Source organism: Scyliorhinus torazame, chromosome 9, assembly GCF_047496885.1.
Source record: "Scyliorhinus torazame isolate Kashiwa2021f chromosome 9, sScyTor2.1, whole genome shotgun sequence".
Taxonomy (NCBI): domain Eukaryota; kingdom Metazoa; phylum Chordata; class Chondrichthyes; order Carcharhiniformes; family Scyliorhinidae; genus Scyliorhinus; species Scyliorhinus torazame.
This window is the reverse complement of record NC_092715.1, coordinates 99,537,285-99,563,311: the sequence shown is the minus strand read 5'-3', so window position 1 is coordinate 99,563,311 and position 26,027 is coordinate 99,537,285. Positions and strand designations below refer to the sequence as shown.

Below are 26,027 nucleotides of genomic sequence, written 5' to 3'. Positions count from 1 at the left end.
CTCGTAAATGTGTCAGGCATGACAAAACGATGCTGACTCTGCCTGATAGTATTATGATTTTCTAAATATCCTACTATACCTCTTTGTGACTTACTGCTAGTAAGAAAAAATGCGGAACAATTTCCACCTTCGTCGTCTAGGATTCAGATTTTGGCAGATTAAAATTCACAAAGCAGCATTTCTCTCAAAATCCCGACAGTGCTGGGGGCCATTCAGCCCATCGAGTCTGCACCGACCTTTCGAGAGAACACTCTACCCAGGTCCACTCCTCTATCCACCCCGCCCTACCTTTGTAACCTAGCCTACACATTCCCAGACTCTAAGTGGCAATTTAGTATGGCCAATCCACCTAACCGGCACATCATTTGGACTGTGGGAGAAAACCGGAGCACCCAGAGAAAACCCATACAGACACAGAAAGAACGTGCATTGAACCCGGGTCCCCGGTGCTGTGAGGCAGTAGTGCTAACCACTGTGCTGCCATTGTGCCATATTTCTCTCAAAGGCTAGGCTCCCAAGCATTTAGACAATAATCAAACAGAGGCAGCCTCACTGGCCTGGGTATGCCCAAAGAGTGGCAGACAGTTACATAGTATGCTGCAAGGAGGATGCAAAGAGGCTGCAGAGGATACAGACAGGTTGGGTGAATGAGCAAGAACATGGTAGATGGAGTAGAATGTGAGCAAGTGTAAACACATCCATTTTGAAAGGAAAAGTAGAAAATCAGAATGTTTTTCTTTTAATGGTGAGTGACATTGGTATTCAGAGGGGTCTGGGTCTTTGTACATGGATCACAGGCAGTCACATGCTGGTACAGGAAGCAAATTGTGTGCCAGCTTTTATTACAAGGCAAATGAAATACAAGAGTGAAGAAGTATTACCAGAATTATATAGGACCTTGTGAGAGATCACAACTGGAGCAGTGTGTGCAGTTCTGGACACTATACCCAAGACTACATTGTTGTCTCAGAGGGAACGCAACAAAGGTTCACTGGAGGTGTTTGCTCTATGAGGAGACATTGAGTAAACTATGCTACATTCCTGTAGTTTAGATAAAAACTGATCTCCGTGAAACATAAAATTCATAAGTGTCGCAGAGTAGATAATGTGATGTAATTTCCACTAGTTAGGGAGTCTGGAACTTAAGGCGTGATTTAATGAAAAAGTTTCTCAGTGCGGAAGCGAGCAGGAACTGCCACAAGCTTCTCGACGGTTGACCCGGTGAGGCCGTCACTGGTATCAAACGTTAATTGGGCCACTTAATAAGGCCTCATGGGCTTCACGCTGCAAATGATTGTCCATCGGCTAATTTGCTGGGACCGTGCCCACCAGCCATCTGCGAACAAGGGAGAGCAGCATTTAAACCAATCCTGCAGAGCAAATCCCAGACAGTACGCAGCCATGCCACCATGTAGACCAGCTCCATGATTCGGGGATGCCGACCTGACCAGAATGTTGGACGTGGCGGAGTTCAGACAGGATGCCCTGTTCCCCGAGGGGCTCGGAGGGTCAGTGACAGGGCAGTCAGCGCTCTTTGGGACAAAGTGACAGTGGCCGACAGCTCGGGCAGTGTCACCAGGAGGTCCGGCTGTGAGAAGATCAACAACTTCCACTGGGTCACATGGGTGATTTGGCACTGGCCCCACCTGCCACCCCCACACCAATCAACCATGTGCCTGGCACGTGTCGCAGTGGTTAGCACTGTTTAGCTAAACATCTGTTGAGCACAGGGCTAAATCGCTGGCTTTGAAAGCAGACCAAGGCAGGCCAGCAGCATGGTTCAATTCCCGTAACAGCCTCCCCGAACAGGCGCCGGAATGTGGCGACTAGGGGCTTTTCACAGTAACTACATTGAAGCCTACTTATGACAATAAGCGATTTTCTAAGGCGCTGAGGACCCGGGTTTGATCCCAGCCCTGGGTCAGTGTCCGTGTGGAGTTTGCACATTCTCCCTGTGTCTGCGTGGGTTTCACCCCCACAACCCAAAGATGTGCAGGTTAGATGGATTGGCCATGCTAAAATTGCCCCTTAATTGGAAAAAATAATTGGGTACTTTAAATTTATTTTTAAAAAAGTATTGGGTCTCCGCATCGGTCACTGGGCTCCGTACTGGCATCATTAGCCAGATCCTAAGCGGGTACCCATATCACCTGAGAGCCAACCTGCCATCCAGGGGTGGTCCTCGAGTAGGCTGGAGATCTCAGACTGCCCTAGGATGTAGCTGTTATGCACACTCCCTAGGAAGCGTGCACACACGTGCAAGATCCGGAGGTGGTGGTCGGACACAAGTTGAACTTTCAGGGAGTGGAACACCTTCCTGTTGATGAAAGGCACTCCCTGATGCCCAAGAGCGCGCAAGGTGGCATGCGTGCCATCTATTACCCCCTGGACCTGGGGCATCCCGGCGATGGTGGTGAATCCTGCTGCCCAGGCATCTTGTTGGACTTGGTGCTGGTGAAAGTTTATACAGGCAAACTGGACATCCGTGACTTCATGGATGCACCTGTGGGCTGTAGCTTGAGAAGTGCCACAGAGTCCCCGCTCGAGCCCTGGAATGATCCTGAGGCGTTAAAGTTTAGGGCTGCAGTGAACTTGATGGCTACCAGGAGCGGGTATCCTCCACTGCCACATGGTGCAAAGTCTGCAAGGACATGGCACAGGTGCGGCACCGTTCCCTTGTTGAGGCGGAGCCTCCTGTGGCACACGCAGTCCGTCAAAGAAGAAAAGTACAGCACAGGAACAGGCTCTTCGTCCCTCCAAGCCTGCGCCGACCATGCTGACCATCTAAACTAAAATCTCCTACACTTCCGGGGTCCGTATTCCTCTATTCCCATCCTATTCATGTATTTGTCAAGATGCCCCTTAAACGTCACTATTGTCCCTGCTTCCATCACCTCCTCCGGCAGCGAGTTCCAGGCACCCGCTACCCTCTGTGTAAAAAAAAAAAAAAAAACTTGCCTCGTACATCTCCTCTAAACCTTGCCCCTCGCACCTTAAACCTATGCCCCCTAGTAATTGCCTCCTCTACCTTGGAAAAAAAGTCTCTTACTATCCACTCTATCTATGTCCCTCATGATCTTGTAGACCACTATCAGATCGCCCCTCAACATCCTTCGTTCCGGTGAGAACAAACCGAGTTTATTAAACCTCTCCTCATAGCTAATGCCCTCCATACCAGGCAACATTCTGGTCAATCTCTTCTGCACCCGCTCTAAAGTCCCCCCATCATTCTGGTAGTGTGACGACCAGAATTGAACACGATACTCCAAATGTGGCTGAACTAAGGTTCTATACAGCTGCAACATGACTTGCCAATTTTTGTACTCAATGCCCCGGCCAATGAAGGCAAGCATGCCGGATGCCTTCTTAACTACCTTCTCCACCTGTGTTGCCCCTTTCAGTGACCTGTGGACCTGTACACCTAGATCTCTCTGACTGTCAATACTCTTGAGGGTTCTACCATTCACTGTATATTCCCTACCTGCATTAGACCTTCCAAAATGCATTACTCACATTGGTCCGGATTAAACTCCATCTGCCATCTCTCCGCCCAAGTCTCCAAACAATCTAAATCCTGCTGTATCCTCTGACAGGCCTCATCGCTATCTGCAATTGCACCAAACTTTGTGCCGTCCGCAAACTTACCAATGAGACCTGTTACATTTTCCTTATCTGCTCAAAAGACCAGTGGCGCCTGTAACACCTTGGGCCGTCACTGGCCTCTCCCTCTGGGTCTCTCCCAGGCCTGATGAGCGGCCTTGTCCTCAGGGTGTGAGGCAAGGGCCCTGCACATGGGCCGCTGACTCGAGTCTTTGTCGATGTTGATGTCGCTGCCTTCTCCCGCGTTTGGCCCCCTGGCTGGCCAGCAGCACCGCGAGGTCCAAGATATCATCCATCTTGTGTAATATATGTAAGGAATTGGAGAGGGTGAGAGACTGACAACCAGCGATGATTCCTACCCCGGTATTCTCCAGTCTCCCAAGGCCCCCCGCCTCCCCGGTCACATACCCTGCCATCCCTCAGGGGGCCATCTAACCTGCCCTGCACATGCACTCCTAGCCATAGCGGGGGCCCCTGGGCATCGGACCCCAGACACCTACTGGTAATGTTACATGGGCCAGGCGCTTGTTCCTTCACCAGTCGCGGGAATGTCCCCAGTGCTGAGGTTCAGTCCCTGGGTGTTAGATGTTGGATGCTGCGTCGGTGGTGTTGAGGCCTCCAGTATTCAGGCAAATTGTACAGGCCACATGGAATGATTGGGATGCTAGGCAATAACTCTCACCTATGATATGGCATGCCTACCCACAGAAATCCACTGGTGTGCTCAATTTACTGATTGCCAATTCCTCCTCCCACCACCCCTCCTCCCCTCCCGGTCACTGGAGCAGCAACCCCAGTGCCCCTAAGCTCACTGCCCGAGATTGAAGATGGCTACTCACCTCCTCGGATCCCCACAGCAGCCATTCTGACAGCTTCACGTTTTTTAAAAGCTGTACTAATTAGTATCTACGTAACTTGCTGGTGGAGGCGGTTAGGTCACAGGGGGTGTGTCCCGTTAATGGTATGGAGATTGGGTTTAATTGATGCTTATTGCTTTCTCGCCACAATGTCTTGGGATTTGGTTCTCACCAATAGGGACGGGCCAGTTAGATGCCAAACTGCTAGGCGCGGTTCCCAATTTTGGCCTCTCCCGCCATCCAAAGGCCACTCACAGAGTGAGAGTGCGACGCCATCGTTAAATCGAGCCCTAGGTGTCTCAACATTAGGAATTGGCCATTTAGGACTGAGGTGAAATTTGTTCACTCAAAGGTTTGTGAATCTTTGCAATTCATTCCCTCAATGAACTGTGAATGCTCGCTCTTCAAAGTATGTTCAAAACGGAGATCAAATTTCTCGATACCAAGGTAATTAAGGGGTATAGGGGACGGTGAAATTGTGATTTAGATCAGTGAGATCTAATTGAATGGTGGTGCTGGACTGATGGACTCTGCAGAAATGGACTAAGTGGTGGCCAGACTCATACAATCACTGGGGAGGCTGTACATCTCATTCCTTAGTTAGGTTTTTGATTCGCAAGGGAACAAGGGGTATGGGGACAGGCAGGAAAGTGGATTTAGGGCCACAATCAGATCCCATGATCTTATTGAATAAAAGATCAGGCTTGAGGAGCCAAATGGTTTCTATTTCTTATGTTCTTATTTCTTTGTGATGAATTCAATTCTATTTGAAAAGTTTCACCACACGGGAGGGTAATTTTCTCCTACTGCATAATGGAGATCTCTCAACAAGCTGCACAATGTTTGAACTTTGACCCTCAAGGCTGTGGGGTGTGATTCAACGAAAAAATGTCTCAGTTCATTTGTAGTGGGTTCTTCAGGGAGTTCCCCACCGCTATCCAATGACACGTAGTCACTTTTTGGGGCCTTGTGGAGTTTCTCACACTTGAGAATTTTTTTCAGCAGCGGGGAGTAGAACGCAAGAGATCGGCCACCATTTTGAAAGGGTGCCTGTTGGATTCAACAATTTTAGAAGGGGTCCTTTAAAATATTAGCTAAAATGATTCTTGAAAATTACTGAATTTGTAGAAATAGTACGTGATAATTGTTTGAATACTGTCCATGGCTGTCTCAAATGTTATGAATAATGTGCTACAGGTTCTGATATGGAAGATACATTCAACAAGATTGAAACAATATCGTAGCTGAGACCAGACGTGACGTGGGACAAAAGTCATGGGACCGTTAATTAATTTGGAGTCATTGATTAATGTCTAATTAACCAATCGCCTGTTAAGTGACTGACTCTTTCCTGAATGAATCAAGGGGATCTTAGGTGAGAATTAGAACCAATGAAACTAAGTAAGGGGCTAAATCCAGATAAGGATTCCCTTAAGAATGATTAACAAAGAAAATTATAGCTGTCGGAGAATTAATATTTCAACAAATGCCTTTGTTGGCAAGACATTTAATTTTGTAACTCTGAAGTCACTTTTATCTTGAACTTTTTGTTTCTACTTGTTGGTGCTTCAAGGACATTTCGAGAGACATGGAAAAAAGCCTTTTCCAGTTAATTTTGTGTGAATGTACCAAAATATGTTTTTAAGAAATAAACTTTGCTTGCATTCATTCAACCAGACTGACTTATCTATGAGCATGAGATAAGACAAATTTTACTGTGTCCCAATCTCTAAGTGAGCTTGTGCGTCCCCCACACTCCCCACCCATGGGAAATATCAACACTCACACTCATGGGCACTACCCCACATCCCCCAAGTGAAAATACCCTGCTATGGGGTCTCTGGGGGCCTGCCCACTTGCAGCACCCTCCCATTCCAGGACCCTAACCCATCACTCCCTACAACCTCCCAGAGGCCCCTACTTACCTGCCCCCCCCCTCCTTTCATGGGCATGACCTTCCCTTGGGCCTGGACTCCTGGCACCCTTGTAATGCCATCCAGACAGTGATCCGGTCAGCTTGGCAGTGCCACCCAGGCATATTGCAGCACCAGGGTGGTAGTGCCAAGGTGCGAGATGGCAGTGCCAAGGTGCCCATGTTTCAGGGAGCCACCCTGGAATGGCCCTGACCACCCAGGAGAACCCCCGGGTGCTGTCCCACCTGGTCCATGTTCTTGTGGGCCAGCAGTGATCCGAGCCCGACTACAACCTCCCTGGGGAGGCCAGAGAATCGAGGGAGGATGGTGCATCCCGGGTAAGTAGACCTTAAGTAGGTTTGTCACCCAATTTAGCGAGTACCGTTTGGTCCCGCACCTTTTGGGCAGAGTTCTGATTCCGGCACATCGTGGGATTTGGTTGTATCCCGCGAGGTGCAGAGTCTGCCAGGAGGCATCACCCGGATTCGCCGGCTGCGTTGTGCTCTCACATGAGCGCAACGTGGCCAGAGAATCGTGCCCTGTAAGTTTGTTTAAGAGGCCATTTTTATTCATAAATTTCTGAGTTACCTTAGTGACGTGGTCTTTGCAGGTAAGTGTACTCCAAGACTTAGGCTCACATGTCAACCCCCTAAACACACATACAGAATCATGGGCCTCCAACTGTGTACCAACACTCATATACTTCCACTAAGCCTCAATGCTCCCATCAGCAATCATTAGTGAGCCTTGGCTGCTGTCCTCTGCTATTGTTTTTTTTGCTCAACAGCTGAGGTGGAGGCTGCTGGATAAGAAACAGAAGAGGAAAACGATCATGAGATTCTGCTGTTAATATTGGGTGGGGCTCCAAAACGCTGGATTTACAGGATTCCCATCCAACTACTGCTCTCTGCCACTTTCTCCCAGACTTCTCATAAATATCAATGCCAAGTGCCTGCAATTCTGAGGGCCAAAATCTGGAGGTGTTTGGTGCATAATATTATACTGGGATTTGAAAACTTGAATTTAAGACTTCAGAGTCAATTTTAACTCCCAGTAGACTTCAAATAAGGCGAAGGGATGCGGGAAATGGAAAAAGAGCTAGGTTTATGGGGCTCAGAGTAGATGAAAAGAGGTAGATGGACATGAGTGGAAGAACAGGCAGTTAGAGGCCACCCTGAGCCAAAATCATGGGAAGATTTAGGAGCAAGCAGGCAAGTCTAGGGCAGGGCTTTCAGGACATTCTCACAGGAGCAAAAGGTGAAGAGTGGGGATGGGAGTGAAAGGTTGAAAAAAGACAATGGCACCAGAGACAGGGAAGCCCCAAAGGGCTGCGTCGTTCTTTCCAAATAGTTGTCAACCTGCCTTCACCTGATGGGTTAGCATATTCCCTGTTAAGACCAGGATTCTAATTGTAATTGGGAACCACTGACATAGTGAGACCTTCAATTTTCTTTTCTTCATTCATAGAATATGAGCGTTGTTGGAAAAGTCAACATTTATTGTCCATCTCTAATTCCCGAGAGAAACTGCTGATGAGCTACCTTCCTAAGCCACTGAAGTTCATAAAGTATAGGTACATCCATCTGCAAGGGAGGGTGATGATGCACTTCCACAGATTTAACAAGGTTGTCCTGCAGAAAATACATTATCCAAAAACATCTTATGCCCTGCACACTTTTGTAGAAATCTGCATCTTTTATATTTTAAAGATGTATCCTCTTTGCAGTTTTTACACAAATGGAACTATGAATTCAGGTATGATTTATTAATAGCCACACCATCATGGAAGGGGGGAGGGGGGGGAAGTACAGCTCGTTTAAACCTACATATTTTGCTTCTTTTTGGAAACAAAAACACTCGATTCCAACGGAAAGATTACCTAATATTCCTTCCCCAAATAGAAGGTGGATTTTTAAAAAAATGTCTCCTACCTTACTGAGTGATGTCCCGAAGTATAATCAGTTTTTCCAAGCACTTTTGTGTAATAGCCATGCTTTTGCAGGATTTTCATCCAGGTTGGGTAGTCATGATTCAGGCACTTGTAATTATTCCAGGATTCCGTTAAATGAACAAAGAGACCACTCCATAAGGCTAAAAAATTAAAAAGATGCTGCTCTCAATATCACATATTTACTAAATTTACCATTATTAAAAACTGGATATTGAATAAAGTTATGGATGTAGGTTCAGCAGATATAAAATAATTTATATAGTTAGATTCCGATTATCTTAAATTTGTGTCCACTGATTATTGACCCTTCTGCCAGTGGAAACTATGGGCACATCTATGGGCGCAATTTAATGGGACAGAGTTAACAGAGTCCCATTTTGGGGACGTTTAGCGGGGCGTTTCTGACACCACTATTTAACGGGACTTGGCTGTTTTTTTTAGCCTTGGCTCCATTTTTTTAGCCTTGGCCGCACTTACCTCATTTCCTGAACTGACAAGCTCAGCTCCACAGTGCAGGAAGTGTGTTTGTGGATCGGGGCGCCATTTTTAAATGGAAGGATGAAGCTTGAATGCATGTGGCGATGCAAGGGAGAGGAGCGTTGACAGGATAGATCGAAACCCTGAGTTGGATCTTTGGTGAAGGCATCCGAATGGAAGCATCATTTGGAGAGAAGGTTTCAAGCTGCGTTCTTTAAGAGTGGAGATTGAAAATTGTGATGAAATATAGGAATTTTAAATACATTCTATTATATGTACTTGGTGTAAGGGTTAAAAGCCTGGGATAGTATGTGACGGCTACAGTCATGTTTTTACATATCCTGGTTTGAAAGATAGCTAGGCTTTTTGGAAAGGAAGTGCAATTAAGACATCATAAACATTTGGGTGGATGGACTTTTATTTAGATTAAGAGGGTTCCCTGGAGAGTAGATAATTAGACACAGTTTTCAGCTTAGTAAGATGCTGTACTTAATGATGATTGATTGATTGAATTTATTGTCACGTATATGGAGATACAGTGAAAAGTATTGTTATGCATATAGTCCAGACAGATTCCATAAATTAAAAAAACCATAGGACATACATAAATATACAATGTAAATACAAAGACACAGGCATCGGGTGAAGCATACGGAGTGTGGTACTACTCAGTAGAGAACATGTGTGAAGACATCAGATCAGTCCATAAGAGGGTGATTCAGGAGTCTGGTAACAGCGGGGAAGAAGCTGTTTTTGAATCTGTTAGCGCATGTTCTCAGACTTTTGTATCTCCCGCCTGATGGAAGAGGTTGGAAGAGAGAATAACCTGGGTGGGAGGGGTCTTTGATTATGCTGCCCACTTTCTCAAGGCAGCGGGAGGTGTAGACAGAGTCAATGGATGGAAGGCAGTTTCGCGTGATGGACTGAGCTGCGTTCACTACTCTTGTAGTGGGGCGACACGGTAGCACAGTGATTAGCACTGTTGCTTCACAGCACCAGGAACCCGGGTTTAATTCCTGCTTGGGTCACTGTCTGTGCTGAGTCTGCACGTTATTCCCGTGTCTGCATGGGTTTCTTCCGGGTGCTCCGGTTTCCTCCCACAAGTCCTGAAAGACATGCTGGTTAGGCGAATTGGATATTCTGAATTCCCCCTCAGTGTACCCAAACAGGCGGAGTGTGGCGACTAGGGGACTTTCACAATAACTTCATTGCAGTTAGCCTATTTGTGACACTAATAAAGATTATTATTATTCTTATGGTCTTGGGCCGAGCAGTTGCCATACCATGCTGTGATGCAGCTGGATAGGATGCTTTCTATGGTGCAATTGTAAAAATTAGTAAGTCATTGTGGACATGCTGAATTTCTTTTGTTTCCTGAAGACGTATAGGCACTGTTGTGCTTTCTTGGTCGTAGCATCGAATTGGGTGGACCAGGACGGATTGTTGGTGATGTGCACACCAAGGAATTTGAAACTGTCACCCATCTCCACCTCAGCACCATTGATGTAGACAGGGATGTGTGCGACCATTCATTTCCTGAAGTCAATGACAAGCTCCTTAGTTTTGCTGACGTTGAGGGGGAGATTGATGTTGTTATACCATGCCACTAGGTACTCTATCTTCCTCCTGTACTCTGGCTCATCATTGTTCGAGATCCGACCCACCATATTAGTGTCATCAGCAAACTTGCAGATGGAGTTGGAGCCAAATTTTGCCACACAGATGTGTGTGTATAGGGAGTATAGTAGGGAGATAAGAACGCAGTCTTGCCTGGACCCAGTATTGTGGACTATCGTGGAGGAGGTGTTGTTGTTTATCCTTATTAATGGAAGGGGCCAGGGGCTGAAGCAGTCAGGTGTTCAGAATCAGGGTTCTCATTTTTGGCTGGAAGGTGAGAAGAGAGGTTTTCTGAAGAAATGCAGCCAGAGATTCTGCATTATTCTGACAGGGTGTCAGGTTTCTTTCTTTCAAGCAGTCTCAAAAGATCTCTCTTTCTCAAAGTAGAGTATCCAATTAATCTCTGTGCAGCAAGCATTCCTGAGTACTGAGTGTAATTAAAAGTGGATTGGGACCAGAGATGGTTTTGTTGTTTTGAGTGTTAATAAAGTTAGCAGTTAAGGGTTATTGTGTCACTGCATTGATTAGCATTGTTTAAGAGGCATTTGTAAGTTATTTTCTCATGTTATGTTAAAGACATGGGCAGCACGGTAGCATTATGGATAGCACAATTGCTTCACAGCTCCAGGGTCCCAGGTTCGATTCCGGCTTGGGTCACTGCCTGTGCGGAGTCTGCACGTTCTCCCCGTGTGTGCGTGGGTTTCCTCCGGGTGCTCCGGTTTCCTCCCACAGTCCAAAGATGTGCAGGTTAGGTGGATTGGCCATGATAAATTGCCCTTAGTGTCCAGAATTGCCCTTCGTGTTGGGTGGGGTTACTGGGATAGGGTGGAGGTGTTGACCTTGGGTAGGGTGCTCTTTCCAAGAGCCGGTGCAGACTCGATGGGCTGAATGGCCTCCTTCTGCACTGTAAATTCTATGATGATAATCTATGACATAATGTATTATGTTCATGCTGTGTTTGTAATAAAGCTTGTTTTAATATACCAGAACCCTATTTTGCGTGAAGTCACCCCTGGAGCGAGGTATACTTTCCTCAATCTTACAAAATTAAAACAAAATATTGGGGTTTCTATTCAATATCCTAGCCACAGTTGGGATCTGGTCCAGGATCGTAATAAAATCCAAGTGCAAAGACAGAACTCCTATAATGCCAATTAGCTCACAGTGTGACAAGTGTCCGGGGGGGGTGTCATGCCAATCTTAACTCCAGGCCCCATTTATACAATGAAGGACAGTTTGTTTCCCACCCCATTAGGAATGAGGTCAGAGCCAGCGGATTGGATTAAAATATCAGGATTCTGGGGTCCCAGGAGAAAGTTAGTCCTGGGGTGGCTTTTGCAGGCTATATCAGCTCATGTTAACAACCCTACTAGATTATCCAAGTGTCTCTCAGAATATTCAGGATCCTTGAGCTTTTAAATTCCACTCCACCAAACATTTAGTTGGCTGATGTCACCCAGCCTGTCACTCACTTATCAGCGTCATGGAGAGCTGGCTCCTCCCGCTTGAGGTGACCGAACATCTGGCCACACACCACCCCAACCAGCACCATGGGAGAGCTGGCTCCTGCTTGAGGTGACCGAACACCTGGTCAGCTGGTGGGGGAGGCAGGGAAGAGACAAGAACGGAGTCATGTCATGAGCAATTGAATGGAGAGAGCACTTGTGCAACATTAACACAAGGGCATGCCCATAGTCACCAACAATTGATTCACTTCATCTGATTCAGTGCTGCTTCACAGTTCCATGGACCCGGGTGACTATCTGTGTGGAGTTTGCACTTTCTCCCCATTTCTCCGGGTGCCTCTTAGTGTTCAAAAGGTTAGATGGGGTTACTGGGTTACAGGAATAGGGTGGAGGTATGGGCTTAAGTAGGATGCCCTTTCCAAGGGCCAGTGCAGACTCGATGAGCCGAATGGCCTCCTTCTGCACTGTAAATTTTATGATTCCATGTCTGCACATTGTCATTTCTGGAGATAGTCATTGAAGTACCATCCCTTTGTAACATTATCCAAAAACTGGACCAGCTTTCATATGTGTATGGATGACACAACACCACCACCAACTAATAGTACCTTCAATATAGTAAAATGGCCCAAGGCGTTTCACAGGAATATTACAGATGTGTAAATTAGTAGTGATGCAGCAAATGAGATTGGAAGCTCATCGCACATATGATGCCAATATTACGAACTGTCTGGTCCACATTCAAACTATTGTATAGAAAGTGGCTATGGAATGGTTTGTGGCAATGACAAATGACAATGCCTCTATCTTTCCAATGCTCAGTTGGAGGAAATCTTTCCAAACCAAACACTGGATGGTGAACAAGCAGGCTAATAATTTAGCAATGAGTTAGGTTTTAAGAGATGTAGTGGTGAGGTAGAGGTGGTTGTTAATGTACATGCGGAACCTGACATTGTTGTTTCAGATGTCGCCAACAAGGGATAGCATATAGTCGATAAACAGGACAATAAAAATAAAGGTAACTACAAAGGCATGAGAGAGGAGCTGGCCAGAGTAGATTGGGAGGAGAGCCTGGTAGAGAAGACAGTGGAACAGCAATGGAAGGAGCTTTTGGGGGTTATTCGGGGGTGTACCATTAAGAAATGGGTGTTTATCAAATAGCTGCAGTGATGCAATAGTGTGGGTGGAGCTGGGTTGTGTCTCTGGCTTTTACTTTTGTTTTAAGCTGGAAGCTGTTTGTGGCTTTGTGTTTTGCTTTCGTTTTAGGCAATTGAAAGCTAAATTCAGACAAGGAAGGTTCATTTTGTCTCTCTCGCTGTTTGTTAGAAGGTGTCCAGATCACTTGATAATTTAAAAGTGATAATTATCTTGTGTAAAGAATTCATACCTACTGCTTTGTTAAAAAGGATGTTTGACTTATGGATGTTGTTAGGAAAGTTATTAAGGGTTACATATAGAGTACTGTATCTGTGGGGGGTAGTTGTGTTGGTAGTTAATAAAATGTTTACTGTGTGTTTATAAAATGTTAACTGAATTCATAGAATAAACATTGTTTTGTTTAAAAATACTTAAGGTCTCTGATGCATAACGACTGGAAAGTAAGCCTTTGTGCTCCTCATAAACAAAATCTATTAAAAGTTGTAGGTCAGGTAAACTCCATGATATACTTTGGAGTTTTCTAAATGCTGGCCCATAACAGGAGGCACAACAGAATTTCATCCCAAGGAGGAGGAAACATGCTTAAGGGGAGGACAAGGCATCCATGGCTGACAAGGGAAGCGTAGGACAGCATAAAAGCAAAAGAAAAAGCATACAAAGGTGGCGACGATTAGTGGGAAGCCAGAGGAATGGGACGCCTTTAAAAGCAAGCAGAGGACAACTAAAAATGCAATAACGGGGAAGAAGATGAAATAGGAGTGAAAGCTAGTGATATAAAAGATGATGGGAAGAGGTTTTTTCAATATATAATAATAATAATAATCTTTACTAGTGTCACAAGTAGGCTTATATTAACACCGCAATGAAGTTACTGTGAAACTCCCCTAGTCGCCTCACTACGCCATCTGTTTGGTTAAAAAAAGGTGAAAGAGGTAAGAATAAACATTGGACCACTGAAAAATGAGGCTGGAGAAATAGTAATAGGAAACAAATAAATGGCAGAGGAACTGAATAGTTACTTTGCATCAGTTTTGGATACCAGAACTTCAGGAGAATCAGGTGAGTGTACTGGTCATCACTAATGAGAAGGTTCTGATGAAACTGAAGGATCTGAAGGTGGATTAAATCACCTGGGCCGGATGGACTACACCTCAGGGTTCTAAAGGAGATAGCGGAGGAAATTGTGAAAGCATTGGTGGTGATCTTACAGGAATCACTGGAGACAAGGAGGGTCCCAAAGGACTGGAAAATGGCTATTGTAACACCCTTCTTTAAGAAGGGAGGGAGGCAAAATATGGGAAATTATAGGCCAGTTAGCCTGACTTCGGTTATAGGTGAGATTTGAGGGTTCTTTATTAAAGATGAGATTGCGGAGTACTTGGAAGCGCATGATAAAATAAAACTGAGGCAGCACAGCTTCGTCAAGGGGAGGTCAAATCTGTTAGAATTCTTTGAGGACTAAACAAGAAATTTAGACAAAGGAGGACCAGTGGACATGCTTTTTAGATTTCCAGAAGGCCTTTGACAAGGTGCTGCACAGGAGGCTGTTAAATAAGTTAAGAGCCCATGGTGTTAAGGGTCTAGTTGAGAAGGACAAGGTCAATTTATTTTGATTCGGGCGCATAGGGAGAAGGTGGAATGGGCGGAGAGGGCGAGGTTGGTGGAGGACATCTTGAAGTTGGATCGAAGGTACTTGGTGAGGCGCTATTAAAGGAGAGGTCGAGACTCCTGGTGATGTTTGGGCTCGTGTCCATGGGGAAGGCAGTGGGACAACTCCGGATGGCTAGGGGGGGCAATACAAGAGGAAGGGGAGAAGGCGAGTGAGATCTGGCACATCAGTTGAGGAAACAGGCGGAGCTGAGGGAGATTTGGAGGGTGAGAGGCAAGAGGGTTAAGGTGGTATCGGTGTCGGAAGGGGTGAGTGGGGATTTTTGTGGCTTTTTAAAATCGGGATCTGTATAAGTCAAAGCCCCCAAAAGTGGATGAAAGGATGAGATAGCTTCTAGGTGGTTTGGAGTTCCCGAAGGCTGAGGAGTTGAAGGAGGAAGGACTGGGGGCCCCGTCGGGCTGAGGGAGGTTATGGACTGTGTGGAGTCGATGTAGGCAGGGAAGGCCCCAGGCCCAGACGGGTTCCCAGTTGAGTTTTATAAAACGTTTGGGACAGAGCTGGGGCCCCTGCTGGTGGAGATGTTTAATGAGTCGAGGGTGAGCGGTGAGCGGGGAGCCCCCCCCCCACGCTGTCTCAGGCCTCGATTTCGCTTATCGTAAAGAAGGACAAGGACCCGGAGCAACGTGGATCGTATTGTCCGATCTTGCTGCTGAATGGAGATGCAAAGGTGTTAGCAATGATGTTGTGACGCGGATAGAGTGTGCGCGCCGGGGATGATAAAGGAGGAACAGACGGGGTTCGTGAGGGGGTGGCAGCTGTTGCTGAATGTTCCGAGGTTGCTCAATGTTTTCTGATGACCCTGGAGGGGCGGGAGGTTGAAGTGGTTGTGGCAACGGACGTGGAAAAGGTGTTTGACCGAGTCCAATGGGAGTATTTGTTTGAGGTGTTGGGTAGGTTTGGGTTTGGACAGGGAATCATGGACTGGGTTTGCCAGTTGTATAAAGCATCAAAGGCAAGTGTTCAAACAAACAAGATCAGCTCGGGGTATTTTGGGTTTCATCAGGGGATAAGGCTGGGGTATTGGCTCTCCCCGCTGTTCTTGCCTTAGCGATTGAATTGTTGGAAATGCAGTCGAATACGCTTCTATCCGAGAATGAAATTGAGAAGGGCAGAGTGGTGGACATGTATGGGGAGTTGATAGAGAGGGAGCGCGCCCCCGTGGAAGTGATTAGGTGCACGTGGGAGGGAAAATTTATGGGAATTTGTTCATGCCTTGCGCGATGCAAAGCCTCTTCTGGCTTAAGGTGGTGCATAGGGCCCACAGGGTGGTGTCGAGGGTGAGTCGGTTATTCTCGGGAGTGGAGGATAGGTGTGGTCAGTGTGCAGGGTGGCCGGCGAACCATGTCCATATGTTCTGGGCTTGTCCGAAGTTGAAGGGATTCTGGAAGGGCTAGTCGGATGTTATGGGAAAAGTTTTGGGGGCGGAGATAGCTCTGAGTCCAGAGGTGGCGAGATTTGGAGTGTCGGAGAATCCGTGATTGCAGGTGGGGAGGCTGGTGTTTTGACCGTTGCCACTCTTATAGCCCGGAGACGGTTAGTATTGTGTTGGTGGGACTCGGAGTCACCGAAGGCCGGGGTATGGGTGAGTGACTTGGCAGAATTTCCGCAGCTGGAAAAGGTAAGTTCACCATTTGTGGGGCAGAAGAGGGGTTCACTTAGAGCTGGAAGCCGTTTATTGTCTTCATTAAGGAGGATTAAGTCATCTGCCAGGGGGAGGGGGTGCTCTCTGATTAGGGGGGGATGAAAGGTTGAAAAAAGAAGGCAGATGCCAGGGTGAAATGAAAATGAAAATCGCTTATTGTCACAAGTAGGCTTCAAATGAAGTTACTGTGAAAAGCCCCTAGTCACCACATTCCGGCGCCTGTTCGGGGAGGCTAGTACGGGAATTGAACCGTGCTGCTGGCCTGCCTTGGTCTGCTTTCAAAGCCAGCGATTTAGCCCAGTGTGCTAAACCAGTATGCGGTTAAAGGGGTGATTTCTGAGGGGAGGGAAGGGGTTTTGTGGCCTGGTATGATGGTTGGGGCTTATATTCCCATTGTCCTATTGGTTTTGTGTTTGTAAATATTTAAAAATGCCTTCAATAAAAAGTTTTCAAAAAAAAAAAACAGGGTCACAGCCACATAGTGCATCAGGTTATTTTAATAAATGGAGCGCTGTGGCAGGGACAAAGATCTACCAAAACTAAGATCTACTTTTCCAACACTTTTCTCAACCACACCTGTGAGAGTTTGGCTCAAGATAGAATAGATATGGGAAAATAGAATGTCAAATAGAGCTTTGTGAGCTGGAATGTCAAGACAGGCTTTGTAGCAAGCTTTGTAATCACTTCTGCTTTTACACCAGACAAATTGCAGTAACGGCCTTGGATGGTTCCTAACTTTAAAGAGAACTATAACTGAGCTGAAAGCACAGACAGAATGCCAGGGGTCTGTTCTCAGAAAATAAACAGTGTCATAAAATGTATATAAACTGCTGTTGGATGTATTAACTTTGGCTTGCTGTTGTAACTCTCCGAGATACAGTGGTGTATCTCCAGCCGAGAATAAACGTATGATTGAGAAACTTGGTGTTTGATTGATCATTTCATCTGGACTGAAGGGAAATGAATTAACATTTGCTGCCAGGAGCAGTCGGTGTAACTGACAGATCGTGTCCGGAGGCGAAGGAGGGATCGGGCCCCCAAATGTGAGTACCCTTGTTACCACTTTGGTTTCCCCCTCCGCTGTACCGAGCGTGACCTAGTCCTACCGTCTGTTTCTGAAGAGACTCTTATGAGATCCAGGTCAGTCCGGCGAACCCGTTAGAGTCAGGGTTAGAGGCCCGTAAGAGGTTAGAGTCCTCTTCGAATTAGGGTTAAAGGCCCGTGCGCGAGGGTTAGAGGCCCTCGGCTGAAGAAAGGTGCTTGGCTGATGATGATCCTTCTGGTTGCTTGATATCTTTGCGATAAAAGGTTGCCCTTAAAACAAGTGATTGTCTCAACCAGTGTCTTGACTTGTTCAACACTCCGGGTTGACTATTGGCTACAGCGGAGAACGGATAACTCCGTCCAAATTATAGTAATTCCCATCAGGTGCAGATGACGCCTTAAACTCCACAATAAACAGGGTTTCACCGTCGCGTACCCTGTCGGAACACTCGAACAATTGCCTAAGCCTCCTGATTGGGCAACGGGGCAGGATAACCCCGTTTAAATTCTTGATTGAATAAGCGATTTAGGATCGCCATCAAAATTAAGTAGGTAACCACAAGGATCATCCGAGGATAGGAGACAATGGGTAATACTCTGGTTAGCACCTCGGATAGTGGAAGCGCGCTTCAGACTCTTTTCGAACAGTATCCGGAACATTCTAAGCAGTTGTCGGGGGAATTGCATAAGAATTTGGGAAAGGGAAAATGGCCCCTGGGAGGATCAAAAGATTTGCCCACGGTTATGGAGGCACAGCAGATTATTTGGCGACATAACCGTAGCTCCACGGCTAAGAAATTGATTGAGTTATGGCGGGAGTACTGCCAAAAATTAAAAGATACATCTTTATTGGCTTGTTGGCAGGCTAACGCTTTAAAGTTGGGTGTTGAATTAACAGAAGGGGGAATTGTTAAGACTGCGGAGGTTTTGAGAAAGGAATGTGCCCACCATAGAAAAAGGCCTAAGTCTGTAAAACCCCTCATTTCTAAATCGGGACCGTGCGGACAAATGGCCGGCCTTGCCTTGACCGAGGGAGACGATGAGGATGACCCTGAAAATTGGCAATATAGGGGACGACCGACCGTTCCCCCGCCACTACCACCGCCTCCACCTTACATTCAAGCCCTTTATCCACCGCTCCCCCCGCCACTTCCAACACCTCCGCCGTCGCAAGGAGGTCCGGCGACTCGCACTCGTTCTAAAACCCGTGCTAATCAATTGCCAAAGATGAATCAAGAGTTAGTCCCAGGAAAAGAGGGTGCACCGGAGGTGGATTTCCCGGATAACCCAGACGATTATCAACCGCGGTGCCAGTTCCCCATCCGGCAAGTTCCCAATATAGCATACAATCCTGCCAACCCCCGGGGCCCAACAACCAGGCATTTCAAAATAATTATTATAATTAATAAATTAATCAAATTTGATACTACTGATTCAGTATTAATAAATTATACAATATGTTAATAATACAGTCAAACAGTTGATTGATCAGTAACATTTCAATAATAGTATTTCAGCTCAAATTCATCGATTGGGGGTACAGTTGGGTTAGTTTGAATCATTCTAATAGTTGGTCCCCTGCGTTTAGCGAATAGTTTTTTTATGCACTTAGCACATTGGTATGTTATGTAAATGATGAATACAGCTACACAGGAGAATAGGATTATTCTTATTGTGGACATTCCAGTGTGTCCAAGCCACCCAGAGAGAGATAAATTGGGGTGGATCAAGTTTTTGATTTCTTTTTGGATATTTAATGCCAAATCATTAACTTCTTTAGAGTTATTGGGAATGAAAGTGCAACATTCTGCACCAATCAGGGCGCAGGTGCCACCTTTTTCAGCTAGCACATAGTCAAGTGCCATTCGCTTTTGTCACGTCTTTGACATCTTCTGGATTATACGCAAAAGCTTGTTGAAAGGGTTAATTTTCTTGCAGAGACAAAAAGAGGCGTATAGCTTGGAATGATGCCATTCGCATCTCCAAACATTAAAAAAAATATTTGTCACTCAAATGGACTGGGAGTAAAAGTTGGATTGCTGCCAAATTCCCGTTATCAAATGTCTTTGAACGATCTGTTCTTTTGGAATATAGATTTGCTTTTAATCAGAGTTGTTTTGGGGTTTTTTTTAAACCAGCTTCCACATTGTTTGAAGTTTTAATTTCCAGGTTAATTCTAAACATTTATTTTAAAATATCAAACACAATAACTTATTAAACATATAACTGAACCAATCTCATGCTGTCTCTTGGTTTTCTGTAGATGAATTCATCGATTCTATTAAAGAAAGCACTACTAACAAGATATGTTAATTTCATAAAATTAATAAAGCAATATTCAGAATAATGACAGTTCTCTTAAGTTGACAGTTCTTGACTATCCCGCCTGCACTCAGATCCTTGCTTCTATTTACAACAGCCTCCAGTCGGCGGGTAACCTTACCCTCCAGCAGGACATTGTGGTTTACAGTTCCCACTCTGTCATGGCACTGCTCGGACAGCTCCAAACCCAACATTTAACCATGGCTCGGCAGAACAAATACGAGATTTATCTCCTGAATAATCCCAAGCTCCAATTTCGCCACTGCACCATCATCAATCCAGCAAGTTTTCTCTCCGAACCACCCTCGGAATGCTCACAGCCGGGCCACGATTGCCTGACGCTCCTCAGCGAGGAAGCCTCCGTGCACAATGATCTCACTGACACTCCCCTGCCTGATGTAGACTTAACTGTTTTCACCGACAGCAGTGCTTCCGTCGGCGAAAGGGGGGATAGATTATCAGGGTACGCTATAGTTAATCAGCAGGGCGAAACCCTGGAAGCAGCAGCATTTGAAACGCCATTCTCCGCCCAACAAGCCGAGCTATTTGCACTTATCCGAGCGTGCGTGTTAGGAGGGAATAAGAAAATAAACATTTACACAGACTCCAGATAGGCATTTGGAGTCACACACGGCTTCGGTCAATTATGGAAGAACAGGGGATTTCTTACATCTGCAGGCACTCAGATATCCCACAAACAGTTAGTTACACAATTACTACAGGCTTTAATGCTCCCTAAACAAATAGCCGTAATAAAGTGCGCTGCCCATACGACAGGCAAAACCCTGGTGGACGCGGGTAATCGGCAGGCGGACCACCAAGCCAAAGAGGCTTCTCGCTTAAAAGACATGGTGGTACCAAAAATGATGAGCCAGACTAAAAGCTCCAAGGGTCAGTCTCCCTCTGAAAAGCCAATGCCGCCCATCACTGACGTCATTCAATTACAGGAGGACGCTCCTGTCTGTGTAAAAAGACTATGGGAAGAATTGGGATGTTGTTATGATCCTGTAAACAAATTGTGGGCACCCCGGCAGGGCAAATTTGTATGCCCGATGCATTGGCAGCCTGGGTCACCGAATGTGTTCACTTTGCAACTCATTGTGGTGCGCGAGCTACGGGTGATGAATTGCTCAAGACCTGGTGGCATCCAAGACTGCAGGACATAGCGCAAAATATTAGCAGTCGTTGCCTAGTATGTCAGCAGTATAATCCTGGAAAAGCAATACCCTGTGAAATGGGTAAAACCCCGCTACCGGAAGGTCCCTTTGAGACACTCCAGATGGATTACATTGAGTTGGAAAGATGCCAATGTTATAAACATGTATTAGTTATTGTTGATGTATTTAGTAAATGGATAGAAGCTTACCCCACTGTAGATAACAAAGCTTCCACGGTAGTAAAAGTTTTAATGCGAGAAATTTGGGATTCCATATCGATTAAGCTCTGATAATGGACCTCATTTTGTGGGACAGATCAATGAGGAATTTTGTACTCAGCTGGGAATAAAACAACAATTACATTGCGCATACCGACCCCAAGCAGCGGGAATGGTAGAAAGGGCTAATCAGACATTACAAACGAAACTCGCAAAACTACAGGCAGAGACTGGAGCCACTTGGCTCAAATTATTGCCCATTCCCTCTTCCAAATACGTGCAACCCCAGCTGGAAAGACACGACTGAGTCCTGCCGAAATTTTATACGGAAGATCTTTGCGTACTCCTTGGGATCAAGGGAAACATAAGGAAGTACAGTTTCACCATATGACCACTGAAATGGCCAACTATGTGATAGCCTTGACTAAAGTACTAAAAGGCCCCCATTCATGGGTACGAGCTGCTTATGAGGAGATACCTCCCTTGTCCAGTTCTGTCACTATTAATCCGGGGGAGTATGTTCTGATTCGTAATTGGGTTAGGAATGGATTAGAACCCCGATGGGAAGGACCACACCAGGTCCTACTCACTACTCCCACTGCTGTAAAAGTGGAAGGCAGAAATGCCTGGATCCACATCCACCATTGTAAGGTTGTGAAAATGCAATAGAAAATAACCCTCTGTTTCGAGCCCTAGGTAATAACTCCGGCATCACTTAAAGGATGAAGGCCTCACTTATTATCGTAACCCTGCTGGGACTTTTGGAAACGGGAGGAGAGGCCAAGCGAAGAACCTGTGGCCCCAAGGGAAGATGGACTCATCACCTCTGTCGAGGAGACACCTTACAATGCACCAGTCAAGGCTCAGGAGAAGGACCTTGGAACGCGACCCCTGCGGACGGATGACCTTGGAACGCGACCCCTGCGGACGGATGTTCGGCCTACGTACAACGATGCAATCGGACCATACTCATCAATGGAGTGACTAAGGGCAACCTACCCTGTCATCGGGTCAACTGCAAATGGGACTATAGCTTCAGAAACAAAAATAAGACTTTACCCTTGTGATGTGTTGACCAACGGAGAGTGAGGCTGCGGAAAAAAAAGGGAATTACATGTAAACACGTATCAGTATATGTCATATGTGTACGCAAAGGATATGAATGTTTCTGGTTGCTGGGTATGCACACATATCCCGACCCATGCTAAGGGAGGGATCCCCCTCAGACCTGCTCCGCTTAACCTGTCAGAAACAGTAGAATGTATATTTACCAGAATGGTACTCGACAATCCCCCAGGACTATAAGAATTGCATCTATGGTAAGACACCCAAACGGCGGGGCAACTTCTAGTTTATCGTTTCTCCCCATATCCCCAAGACCTTGGAAAGAGGGGGGCTATCCAATGAACACCTTTGAGATGTGGTACCAACAAAGTTATAACAGATCCCACCAGCCTCCGTTTCTTACCCTCACTAATACCACCAACATGGGAAGACCAATGGGAATAATATGTTTAGTAAGGAATGTGGTTAAAGGGATATTTGTAGGTGCTAGTCAATGCGAGCACAAATTTGTAGTGGCCAACATATCCGAGGTCTATCCCCTACATACGTCTCCTCAGTTTTATGGGTGTACACTGGACGTCCCCTACGCTAACGGGACAGGTACCTTCAAGTACTCCCTGATGGCTGAAGGGTCTGATGTGGACAAACTCACTTCGTACAATGGGACGTACTTTATTTGTGGCCACAAGGCACATCCCTGGCTGCCAGAGAACTGGACGGGATCCTGTAATCTGGGGTATGTAGTCCCCTTTATACACCACCTCGCCACACGACGGCAATTTCCGGGGGAAATCGCTGGACGAGTTTTATAACGCCCTGCAGATCCTGGGTCGAAACTGCAACTGCCCGGCGGTAACAGCGAGTGAACACACAGAGCTCCTGGTCCGCGATGCGTATGTGGCAGGTTTGGCCTCTTCCCAGATCCGCCAGAGGTTTCTGGAGAAAGAATCTCTGGGACTGACAGAAGCTCGGGCCCTGGCAGCATCCCTCGATGTGGCCTCGCGTAACGCCCGCGCCTACGCCCCCGACCGCACTACAGCCCCTTGGGCTCCGTGGACCCCCGCTGCGGTCGACTCTCCGACACCCCCCCCACCCCCGCAAACCTGCGCGGCCAAAACACCAGACCAACCGGGGGGGCCCCGCTGCTATTTTTGCGGCCAGCCGAAACACCCTCGGCAGCGATGCCCGGCCCGCGCGGCTACCTGCAAAAGCTGCGGGAAGAAGGGCCACTACGCGACGGTGTGCAAGTCCCGCGGGGTCGCCGCTATCTCCGGGGAAGAAACGGGACCACAGACCCAGCCTCCCCCCCCCCCCGGCGATCCACGTGTGACCAACGGACGCTGCCATTTTGGACCCCGGACGCCACGAGGGAGAGATGGGCGTGGCCATTTTGTCCACCCCCGACCGCGCTCAATCCGTGGACGCCGCCATCTTGGCTGAAGGACCCCGACACAGACGGCCACATACTGCCTGATTACGATGCTCAACTTCAACAACCATGTCTGGCTTCGACGACCCTCGACCAGTCGCAACCCCGGACGCTCCAGACTGCAACCACTACAGTCCTAGTGAATGGCTACGCGACGCCGTGTCTTATCGACTCTGGGAGCACGGAGAGCTTCATTCATCCGGTCACGGTAAGGCGCTGTTCCCTCGTAATTCGGCCAAGCACCCAGAAAATGTTCCTGGCGGCGGGATCCCACTCCGTTCAGATCACGGGGTTCTGCATCGCTAACCTAATGGTGCAGGGGAGGGAGTTCCAAAATTACCGGCTGTATGTCCTCCCCCATCTCTGTGCGCCCACACTCCTAGGGTTGGACTTCCAATGCAACCTCCAGAGTTTAACATTTAAATTTGGCGGCCCTATACCCCCACTGACTGTCTGCAGCCTCGCGACCCTCAAGGTTGAACCACCTTCCTTGTTTGCGAACCTCACCCCGGATTGCAAACCCGTCGCCACAAGGAGCAGACGGTACAGCGTCCAGGACCGAGCATTTATCCGGTCCTAAGTCCAGAGGCTGCTGAAGGAAGGCATCATCCAGGCTAGTCCCTGGAGAGCCCAGGTGGTAGTTGTTAAGACCGGGGAGAAACAGAGGATGGTCATCGACTATAGTCAGACCATCAACAGGTACACTCAGCTAGATGCATACCCTCTCCCCCGCATATTCGACATGGTCAATCGGATTGCACAGTACAAGGTCTTTTCCACCGTGGACCTCAAGTCCACCTACCACCAGCTCCCCATCCGTCCCGGTGACCGCAACTATACTGCCTTCGAAGCAGACGGGCGGTTATACCACTTTTTAAGGGTTCCATTTAGCGTCACAAACGGAGTCTCGGTCTTCCAACGAGAGATGGACCGAATGGTTGACCAGCACGGTTTACGGGCCACGTTCCCGTATCTCAACAACGTCACCATCTGCGGCCACGACCAGCAGGACCACGATGCCAATCTCCAAAAATTCCCCCAGACCGCTCACGCCCTGGACCTCACTTACAACATAGAAAAATGCGTGTTCCGCACCGATCGTCGAGCCATCCTGGGCTACGTAGTGCGTAATGGAGTGATAGGCCCCGACCCTGAACGCATGCGCCCCCTCATGGAGTTCCCTCTCCCCCACTGTGCCAAAGCCCCGAAACGTTGCCTGGGCTTCTTTTCTTATTACGCCCAGTGGGTCCCCCAGTACGCAGACAAGGCCCGTGCACTAATCCAGTCCACTACTTTTCCCCTGACGACAGAGGCATGCCAGGCCTTTAGCCGCATCAAAGTGGATATCGCAAAGGCCACGATGCGCGCCATCGACGAGTCCCTCCCCTTCCAGGTCGAGAGCGACACATCTGATGTAGCTCTGGCGGCCACCCTCAACCAAGCAGGCAGACCCGTGGCCTTCTTCTCCCGAACCCTCCACGCTTCAGACATCCGCCACTCCTCAGTGGAAAAGGAGGCACAAGCAATAGTGGAAGCTGTGCGACACTGGAGGCATTACCTGGCCGGTAGGAGATTCACTCTCCTCACTGACCAACGGTCGGTTGCCTTCATGTTCGATAATACACAGCGGGGCAAGATCAAGAACGACAAGATCTTGCGGTGGAGGATCGAACTCTCCACCTTCAATTATGAGATCTTGTATCGTCCCGGAAAGCTGAACGAGCCATCCGATGCCCTATCTCGCGGCACATGTGCCAATGTACAAGTGGACCGTCTACAAGCCCTCCACGAGGACCTCTGCCACCCGGGGATCACTCGTTTCTACCACTTCCTTAAGGCCCGCAACCTCCCTTACTCCGTCGAGGACGTCCGAACAGTCACCAGAAACTGCCAGATCTGCGCTGAGTGCAAACCGCACTTTTTCAGGCCAGATAGAGCACACCTGGTTAAGGCCTCTCGACCCTTTGAACGCCTCAGTTTGGATTTCAAAGGCCCCCTCCCCTCCACTGATCGCAACGCGTACTTCCTGAACGTCGTTGACAAATACCCCCGTTTCCCTTTCGCCATCCCCTGCCCCGACATGACAGCGTCTACGGCCATTAAAGCCCTCGGTACCATTTTTACACTGTTCGGTTTCCCCGACTATATCCATAGCGATAGGGGGTCCTCCTTTATGAGTGACGAACTGCGTCAATTCCTGCTCAGCAGGGGCATAGCCTCGAGCAGGACGACCAGTTACAACCCCCGGGGAAACGGGCAGGTAGAAAGGGAGAATGGAACGGTCTGGAAGGCCGTCCTGCTGGCCCTCCGGTCTAGGAGCCTCCCAATTTCCCGCTGGCAGGAAGTCCTCCCGGATGCCCTTCACTCGATCCGGTCCCTGCTGTGCACCACCACGAATCAAACGCCTCACGAGCGCCCCCTCCTCTTTCCTAGGAAGTCCTT

The 26,027-nt window shown here is 47.5% G+C and overlaps 1 protein-coding gene across 1 annotated transcript in view; it reads right to left on the bottom strand.

Moving 5' to 3' along the window:
* The window catches only part of arsk (arylsulfatase family, member K), a 118,305-nt gene that overhangs the window by 69,340 nt on the left and 22,938 nt on the right, over positions 1-26,027 (bottom strand). The window contains exon 3 of the mRNA XM_072516315.1: positions 8,302-8,461. Coding sequence (XP_072372416.1) covers positions 8,302-8,461 — 160 coding nt within the window. The remainder of the gene's footprint in view (positions 1-8,301; positions 8,462-26,027) is intronic.